We start from the raw sequence: 10,348 nt of genomic DNA on the forward strand, positions 1-10,348 counted from the left end.
AAGAAGCGACTGTGTCCTTAATTAAGATACAGCACCAGTATTTACCTGGTATGAAAAGGGGAAGCCATGGAAAACCATCTTCATAGCTGCCAACAGTAAGGTTTGAACCCACCATCTCCTGAATGAAAGCTCACAGCTTCATGACCCAAACCGCATAGCCATGTTGCTTGGTTCAGGTTTTTTATTCTCCAAGAATAGCGATTTTGTTCGGTTTCGGTTTTGTAATCTCCTAGAATGGCAATATAGTCTGCGGTGATGAAACGTTAATGTAACTTTTTTTTTTGCTTTATGTTGCAGCGACACAGATATGTCTTTTGGCAACAATGGGATGGGAAAGGCTTAGGAATGGGAAGGAAGCAGCCGTGGCCTTATTTAAGGTACAGCCCCAGCATTTTCCTGGTTGAAAATGGGAAACCACGGAAAACCATCTTCAGGGCTGCCAACAGTGGGATTCGAGCCCACTATCTCCCGATTACTGGATACTGGCCGCACTTAAGCGACTGCAGCTATCGAGCTCGGTGTTAATGTAACAGCTGTAATCATTTTGTACACTTTTAAATATAAGAAAGATTGAGTCAGAATAATTATATGTCATCATAAGGGCTAAAAGGTCATACAGAGACAGAAACATGAAAATGGAAAGGAACACATACCATAATAGGATCGTATATTTCTTCCCTTTTCCTGTATATATACGGCTTTCTTCTTATCCTACATTTCTCACATCAAGACTGAAGAACTATCAAGATGCCCCAGAGTGTGTTGATATCTGCCCTTCTGAGGAACCTGGGTAACAGAAACGAGCTCATTGGGAGTTAAAAGTGATGGGTATAGAACAGAGGTGTTCAGCTGGGCGCCCGTTGAGGCTAGCCCAGTGCGGCTGGGCTGGCATGACATAAATGGGGGCTGGTTACGTAGCAAGCATACATCATAGTGAAGCAAGAAAGCGAACACACTTTGCAGGGAAGCAAGGGAGCATTGACGTTTGATTGTGATTACGAAGCTCTCCTACACTACTCAGCGAAGTGTTGATAGGGATACATTACTTAAAATAAAACTAGTATAATTGTAACAACAAAAACTGACCTTTTCAAGATATTCATGTTTTATTTGTACTGCGCTCGAGATAAACAGTCAGTTTTATTGTCTTATATTCATTCACTCAAATGAAACTGACACATTATAATTTTTGTTACAATCTACAAAGGTACATGGTTTAAGCGAACAAGTTGTGATTTACAAGTCCTTGGATAGGAAAGACAGTATTTCCATTTTTAAAAAAAAGTAAAATTCCTGTTATTCATAAAGCAAAAAGTAATGTAATTACATAATGCAACAATGATTTTGCACAGTGTTGTAATTTTGTGTGACTTTCCCCGTTCACTGAATTTCTGAAAATAGTATTTTAAATTTAACAGGCGTTCAGTGATAATATCTAGCCTCTTAATGGCAAGAGGGAGTTTCATCATGAGTGTGGACATACATATATATGTACTATCCAAGATTAAAGTATGACAACAATGTGAATGTATCTACCAAATTCTGTAGTATACCTTCAAATAAACATTCACACTGATTTTATTTCCGGTAAGTATGATTGGATTGTTGGTGAGTTTATCAGATAATTTAAACCCAAACAACCACAAGCCACAGCTTATCCAACGTCAACATTTCTTTCTGAACCAACAACAGAAATATGGAAGTTTTGCACAATTCTACTTTAATAAACAAATCTAACCCTTCCCTAAAATCTTGTGTTTACAGATTCCATTGCAATGACTGTAATAGTTCATATATCGGGCAAACTGGTCGGAGTTTTAAAATTTGGTATGCGGAGCATGTTCATGCAATTAGGTATAACAGGTTTTCTGCAGTAGGCCAACACATTCATGATTCAAAACACAAATTTATTGGTATTGATCAAGACATAGAGATATTGGAAACGTTAAACAAAGGCCCTTTACTTGACACTACGGAAAACTGTTACATACACCTGGACCAGTATTTCTATCCCAACCTAAATTTGAATCACATTTCTGAAAAACCTAAAATACTTTTTGATGTCCTAATTACAGTTTTCACAGGCATCAAAATTCCAAACAATAGTGTGTTCTTTCACATTGCACGCAACACCTTGTCGTTGTATGCTCTCCTACCATAAAGCCCCCCTGACACTGTTCACACCATTGCTACTCTTTCCTCTCTCTCCTGACCCATTCTCCTCCCTTCCCTCCCTCCTTAACTCAATTCTTGTCCTTGTTCCAAGCATGTCTTGGCCCTCAGTTCCTCTTTACACTTCGTACCACATAGCAAGCTGAAAGAGGTGAGTCTCTTACTAAATTACAACTTGCCCCTTTTTCCATCTTCTCTTTTCTAATTGGTTTCCTTTTTTCATTCCTCAGGTCCCACATTGGATTGGGAAACTCTGGTCATATAACACCTCTAATGACATTGCTTGTAAACATGATCCAACTGCACAATCACAGTATGATACAATACTTTACTCTCTGAAGATTTGAACTTATGGACTACCGCTGTATTCTTTCACTATTAATTCTTCTTTCTATAGAGGAACATTAATGAAATATGCATTTAATTGCTATTATATTATAAACTAGCTGATGTACCCATGCTTCGCTACGGGATTCTCAGAAAGACTGACTTCATGGTTTTCCTAACTGAAGTCATTACAAAAACGTCAGTAGGAATGTAATGATTAAAAGTAATGTTATCACATAAAATACTTGATCAAATGATAAACTACACATTTTCTCACTTTTAACGAACAGTACTACGGTGCTGATCTAACAGTCCAAGTTCCAGAGCTGGAATGACCAGGCTGCAGACAGCCGTAAACACTCCTCTGCCAATATTCCATTAAATATGCACACTGCTCATTCCAATCAGTGCGTCAGAGTAGGGATTGAATAGCTCGAATCCTATGATGAACCAGTGTGTCAATTGCCAGTAGTATCGGAAAATTTATGAAACAGAGGAATGGCATGCTAAAGAAGAAAGTTACCTAACACCCCAGCTACTTCCCGCCAATATTTAAGCAGACTGTTACACTCGTACGACTGGGCAAGTTGGCCAAGCGGTTAGGGGTGCGCAGCTGTGAGCTTGCATCCGGGAGATAGTGGATTCCAACCCCACCATCGGCAGCCCTGAAGATGTTATTCCGTGGATTCCTGTTTTCACACCTGGCAAATGCTGCAACTGTACCTTAATTAAGGCCAAGGCTACTTCTTTCACACTCATAGCCCTTTCCTATCCCATCTTCGCCATAAGACCTAACTGTGTCGGTGCGACGCAAGGCAAATTTTAAAAAATACTCGGTACGCAGCAGTAATCCTATCTATCGGAAATGAATGGCAACAGAAGACAAAGCAATCATAACAAACAATGGTCAATGTAATGTTATTGTTGTTCGATTTTATGAGCTTTCTACATTGTAGGCCTTCACATTTAGTTTTCTTTCGACTCTGTGATATTAGGGCGTCTTATGAAATTATTTATGGCGTAGACTGTAGTTCCTAATTCTCTGACTTTACATACCGATTTTCATTCAATCATGTTTACCCATTTTCTCGTGATTCGGCGCTGATAAGGACTTAGTAACAAAAATCCAAATTCATGAATATCTCTGATCATACCCGGTATGGTAACAATGTATAAGACATAAATAATTGAAAATATAATACTACATAACTAAAATGTTATGTAGTCTTTATCGATACGACCACTAATAACATAATTATTTGGGAATTAAAATTTAAGCCTACCCCTAAACTACCATTTAATTCAGCGTAAATAACATTATTTATGGCCTAGATTATAGTGACTTATTCCCCGACTTTGCATACAGATTTTCATTAAGATAGGACCACTAATAACATAAATATTTGAGAATGTAGGCCTTCCCCTAAACTATAATTATTCTCAGCGTTAATACAATTATTTATGGCCTAGATTGTAGCAACTTATTCCTTGACTTCTCCTACCGATTTTCGTTAAGATACGACTATTAATAACAAATATTTGAGAATTAAATTTTAGGCCTTCTCCTAAACTACCATTTCACTCAGCATGAATAAAATTATTTATGGCTTAGATTATAGCGACTTATTCCCCGACTTTGTGTACCGATTTTCATTAAGTTATGGCCACTAATAACTTAAATATTTGAGAATTAAATTTTAGGCCTTCCCCTAAGCCAACATTTCAGTCAGCGTGAATAAAATTATTCGTGGCCTAGATTGTAGCGACGTATTACCCGACTTTGTATACCGATTTTCATTAAATTCTCTTCAGCCGTTTTCTCGTGATGCGTGTACATACGTACAGACAGACAGACAGACAGACAGACAGACAGACAGAAATTACGGAAAAGTAAAAAGTGCATTTCCTGTTTACTGTGGGCACGACTGATACAGAAATACCATCCTTTTTAAATTCTGAGCAATGTACAGACAAAACTCTTATTTTATATATATAGATTGATATTATGACCCTGTCCCACATAAGATTTTAAGTCTCACAAAGTGACTGATTCAAAACATTATCTTTTATGTGCTTTCATATTCATTGGTTTTATAATTGACTCAAATTGTATCTAATCATTGATTTTTAAATGTTAAACGTCTATATATTGTGTTTTTGTATTCTGAATATATTTTATGTATACTTGCCCTATTCCAAGTTTGGCTGATGATGACGTCACATGATGTCAAAACCGGTACCAAATAAATTATGTTGCAATTTAAACTAACAACATAATAATTTGTATTGAAAAGGTGGACTTTTGCAATGTACTTTACTGTTTGTTATAGAAGAACTGGGACTGATGAGGAGGTAGCTTGTCTATTTGTAGATGGCAGTGTATGAAGATGTGGAGACTGTCCTCATCCTTTTGTGTTTTGATGTTTGTCCTTGGCTCCTCTTTGTATGCTCCCTCTTCCTACTCTGACCTTTCACTATGTTCATCCTATTATGTGTTCGTTTCCAATCGTTACAAGGGCTGGAGTCCATCTCCATGGCTAAATGGTTAGTGTGCTGGCCTTTGGTCACAGGGGTCCTGGGTTCGATTCCCGGCAGGGTTGGGAATTTTAACCATAATTGGTTAATTTCACTGGCACTGGGGCTGGGTGTATGTGTCGTCTTCATCATCATTTCATCCTCATCACGACGCGCAGGTCACCTACGGGTGTCAAATCAAAAGACCTGCACCTGGCGAGCCGAACATGTCCTCGGACACTCCCGGCACTAAAAGCCATACGCCATTTCATTTTACAAGGGCTGGAAAGTATTGGAGAGGAATAAACAAGTCTATATCATTGTCGTTGTCGTCAGCTGCAACTCATATCCAAGTAAACATATACTTCAGCATTTTCACACTCAAAATGCTTTGTGAATATGTTTCATATGATATAGTAGCTCAATTTTGGCATGAAACATACGTCCACACAAATCACATGGAATGGCTAGCGGAGGGCGGGGCTGAGCTTGACGGAGCTTCCGTGACTGTCGTTTATCCTCTTCATGTCATTGGCATTCCTCTTCAAACAGCGTAACTGATCTAGAAACAGTGCAGTACCAAAGTGTATGATTCTCAGCAAGCGTATACCAAGATTGAGTGTAAATTCCAGCTCTTTTCATTATATGCTGTAGCTGATCCTTAAATCGTCTCAAAGGGGCTCCATGAAGTATTGTGCCAGAGCAGAGTTCACCATACAGGAGTTGACGAGGAAGCCTGTTTTCACTCATGCGATGGACGTGCCCTATCCGTCTGAAATGGTGGCCAATGATGGTAGCGTCAATGCTTATAGTATGCGCTTTCTGAAGAACGGCAAGGTTCGTGACACGGTCCTCCCATTTGATGTTCAAGATGGATCTAAGTTTCTGCAGATGAAAGCGCTGATATCCTGACGGTAGAGTGTCCGAGTTTCACAACCATAAAGCAGTGTTGATATGACAATAGCATGGTAAACCATGATTTTGATATTCATTGTAAGGTCCTTATTCATTAAGACACGACAGGATAAACACCCAAATACTGAGTAGGCAGCACCAATTCTCTTATCCACATCATGTGAGCAGTTAGCATTTGTTGAGAGGATACTTCCTAGATATAAAAAGTGGTCAACCTTCTCCAGTGGAGTATCCGCAATGGAGATATTGAAAGCTGGGAGGTTCAACTCCGATGCAGGCTGTGTGAGTACTTTGGTTTTCTGAACATTAATGGAGAGACCGATCGCAAGCACTCTTGGAACAACTGACGGACTGTTGTAGCTCATCAGATGCGAGAGCAGGTTCGGCAGCATCACCTGCATATTGCAATTCCATAATGAAGGAAATCTTAGTAAGCTTTTGGAAGCTAAGTCTGGCCAGATTGAACAGTCCCCCAGTGAAGCGATATCTGACCTTTATGCCTTGGTTGTCTGTAGATGTTTCATATAGCATGGCAGTTGGATAAAGAGTGAAGAGTGTTGGAGCAAGCATACATCCCTGTTTCAATCCATGAGTAATTGGAAATGGATCAGAGATAATATTTTAATGAATGATTTGCCCGGACATGTCATGAAGAAACTTGACCAGATCTACAAAATGCTGTAGACAGCCAAAGTGTTTCAGTACAGTCCACATAGCTGGTCTCCGGACTGAGTCAAAAGCCTTTTCCAGGTCTTAAAACACTAGGTATAAAGGAGTATATAGTAGTATGTAGAAAGATAGGAACAAGAAAAGGAACACAAAGCAGGAGAAATACAATTATAGGTAGTATGGGAAAATCATTCTGACACCTACAGCATTGAAATTATCTAGGATCACTTCTCACTGACTGACTTAGAAACCTTGGAAAAAATAAAAGCCAGATTCCTGAAAAGAATACTGGGAACTGGAAAAACAGCACCATCAAGGCTAGCATATACGCTTGCTAAAGAGTGTTCTCTTGAGGTATAACCTTCACAGCCACAGCCCAAGCAGGGTACGCCATGTCAAGTTGAAGGAGGAAGGTGGTCTATAGAATGTGTGGTTGGATCAGGTCTAGTGTTCCATTTCCATTACTCATTAAGAGTCACTTGTCAGTGAATATTGTAGTTGTTCTATTATTAACACATGGTAGCGTAGTGCTATCTGTATTTCGTTGCATGTCTTATTGTAGCAGATCATGTGCATTCTTTCAGAACTTCCTACAGAAGGCTTACCTAGGTGTACATCTGTTGCCTATGGATAGCAATAACTACATGTCAAATGCTTGATAATGTATGGCACGTTTCCAAGGCATAGACAAGCACTGTGTGTTTACTCAAGTGGTCAAGTGCTTGATAATCTATGGTACGATACCAAGGCATAGACAAGCAGTGTGTGTTTGCTCAAGTGAAAGTATAATTAAACCAAGTGATAAAATCAGTGATTATAAAAGGGTACAATATTAAGTGAATGAATTCAACTCAAGATACCATGTGTCTGTAGTGAAATTCTAAAATGTCTGTTTATACACAAAACAAGTGAAGGGGAGCAAGTATTTGTATTTTACATTTAGTTGGTCTCGCCACAAATGGTAGTTCATTTCTTGATTTATTTCCCAAATGCTTTTATCACAGGACCATTTTGTTGAGATATAGGAAGAATCTTTCCAGCATTTGTTAATGTTTATTGAGTGTATTTCTATTTTATATTTGTTGTGTGTCAATGAAGTACTCATTCATGGATTATGGTTATATCAGAATATAGGTAGTTTACTTTTAAATTTATGTGGAGAGGTTATTGAAGAACCTAGGTGCAGTTCCTATTCATTTAATCATTTTCAGAGATTTTAGGTAAGGTCTGTAGTAGAACAGCCTCATATTCACGCCCTGAGAGAGAAGAGAATTAGAGGGATCAATTTTGGTGAACTCTGGCACCCAAATTATAGACATTTCAGTTGGTTGGTTAGTTAGTTCAAGGCAAAGTAGAATCGGTAAAAGTACCATTGACACCCAATGTGTGGCAGGTATATTCTATATTGTTATAGTAAAGTTAAAAGTAATGTCCATACATGAGGCAATTATAAGTTATGTTGTAAGTGATGTCCGAGTGTGGGACAAGTATTGTAATAACATTACAAACCTAATTAATTAACAGGGATGCTCAAGTGAAAGTAAATTACACCATGTGATAAAATCAGTGTATATAGAAAGGTACAGTATTAAGTGAATGAATTCAAACTCAAGATACCATGTGTCGATGGTGAAATTCTGAAACGTGTGTAGATCATTTATATCATAGCTAAGATAACTTGTAAGTCTTCATTTCTGTCTTTTTTTTTTACCCTGCTTTTCTGTTGCCAATATTATCCCTTTGCTTGACAATGATCCATTATTATGTTACATTTTAAGTTATCTTTCACATTTTCAAATCATTTTTTCTAACTCTCCACTGTTTTCATTTGATTGTCTTGACAGGTAACAGAAGATACTGCAAAAGTCCTTCAGCAGCAGGGAATTCAATGTGAATACCGAGGGCCAACATATGTTAAAGGCAAAGACTATATGACAACCTATTTTGTGTCCCTTAATGCAGATTTCCATCTTGTGGAAACTCCCAACACAATCGCAGAGGATGATGAAATAGACTCTGAAAGTTTGGAAGAAAGTGAATCACAAACTCAGGAAGAAAGAATCTACATGGAAGATACCTATTATATAAGTCATAATGACTTAAATACAAAGCTGTAACCAAAAAATAAGACAATAAATGTTAGTTTTTTATAAATGTCGACTATTTATCAGAAGTTTCCTTGTGTATAGTAGATATGCAAAGAGTATTACATGATTTCATGAACCGAATAATATGTGCTCTACTTTGATAGGTTCGCAGCATTTAAACTTTCAACATTACTTTGGTAAAGTATTAATAAATTTTGTAGAATAGGATTATTATTCTTGAAATATGGAAAATAGATGTTAATACACAGAAGAAGACGAGTACTGATACATTGCATTCAATGAATTCTCAATGGTATGTGATGGATTTTCCATCACCTTGTCTCACAGAATCCAGCATCTTCTCTTCATATCCATTCCTCAAAATTGTATTTTTGGAGTGGAGTATGGTGCTTCTATTCTTTCTCTGATATAGAACTATTACATTTACCTTAAAAGGCACTGGTGATACATTTTTAATAAACTTGTTCAAGAAAATAAAAAGTATCATCATTACACAGCCTATTACTTAAAATGGTAAGATAAATTTTTCCTGCATGCTTAAGTGGATCTTTAGGTAATATTCTATCACAAAAGAATGTATATAAGGAATATTTTTTTAAGATCTACATATCACTACTTTAAGTTAATGCAGGTACATATATACACTGACTGACAGAGCAAATGCAACACCAAGAAGGAGTGGTTCGAAAGGGATGAAAGTTGGGGAAAAAACAGAGACGGCACGGACGAATAATTGATGTTTATTTCAAACCGATATGCAGGTTACACAATGCGCACGGCATCGACTCAGTAGGATGTAGGACCACCGCGAGCGGCGATGTACGCAGAAACACGTCGAGGTACAGAGTCAATAAGAGTGCGGATGGTGTCCTGAGGGATGGTTCTCCATTCTCTGTCAACCATTTGCCACAGTTGGTCGTCCGTACGAGGCTGGGGCAGAGTTTGCAAACGGCGTCCAATGAGATCCCACACGTGTTCGATTGGTGAGAGATCCGGAGAGTACGCTGGCCACGGAAGCATCTGTACACCTCGTAGAGCCTGTTGGGAGATGCGAGCAGTGTGTGGGCGGGCATTATCCTGCTGAAACAGAGCATTGGGCAGCCCCTGAAGGTACGGGAGTGCCACCGGCCGCAGCACATGCTGCACGTAGCGGTGGGCATTTAACGTGCCTTGAATACGCACTAGAGGTGACGTGGAATCATACGCAATAGCGCCCCAAACCATGATGCCGCGTTGTCTAGCGGTAGGGCGCTCCACAGTTACTGCCGGATTTGACCTTTCTCCACGCCGACGCCACACTCGTCTGCGGTGACTATCACTGACAGAACAGAAGCGTGACTCATCGGAGAACACGACGTTCTGCCATTCCCTCATCCAAGTCGCTCTAGCCCGGCACCATGCCAGGCGTGCACGTCTATGCTGTGGAGTCAATGGTAGTCTTCTGAGCGGACGCCGGGAGTGCAGGCCTCCTTCAACCAATCGACGGGAAATTGTTCTGGTCGATATTGGAACAGCCAGGGTGTCTTGCACATGCTGAAGAATGGCGGTTGACGTGGCGTGCGGGGCTGCCACCGCTTGGCGGCGGATGCGCCGATCCTCGCGTGCTGACGTCACTCGGGCTGCGCCTGGACCCCTCGCACGTG

General features: G+C 39.4%; 1 protein-coding gene across 5 annotated transcripts in view; it reads left to right on the plus strand.

Moving 5' to 3' along the window:
- Positions 1-8,741, plus strand: part of LOC136873686 (adenylate cyclase type 2) — a 551,897-nt gene extending 543,156 nt beyond the window's left edge. For all 5 annotated transcript variants that reach the window (XM_067146802.2, XM_067146806.2, XM_067146804.2 and 2 more), the window contains one exon: positions 8,442-8,741. In XM_067146802.2, the coding sequence (XP_067002903.1) occupies positions 8,442-8,714 (273 nt within the window). In that variant the 3' untranslated portion in view covers positions 8,715-8,741. The remainder of the gene's footprint in view (positions 1-8,441) is intronic.
- The last annotated feature ends 1,607 nt before the right edge of the window (positions 8,742-10,348 follow it).

The sequence above is a fragment of the Anabrus simplex genome, chromosome 5, assembly GCF_040414725.1.
Source record: "Anabrus simplex isolate iqAnaSimp1 chromosome 5, ASM4041472v1, whole genome shotgun sequence".
In the NCBI taxonomy this organism is placed as follows: domain Eukaryota; kingdom Metazoa; phylum Arthropoda; class Insecta; order Orthoptera; family Tettigoniidae; genus Anabrus; species Anabrus simplex.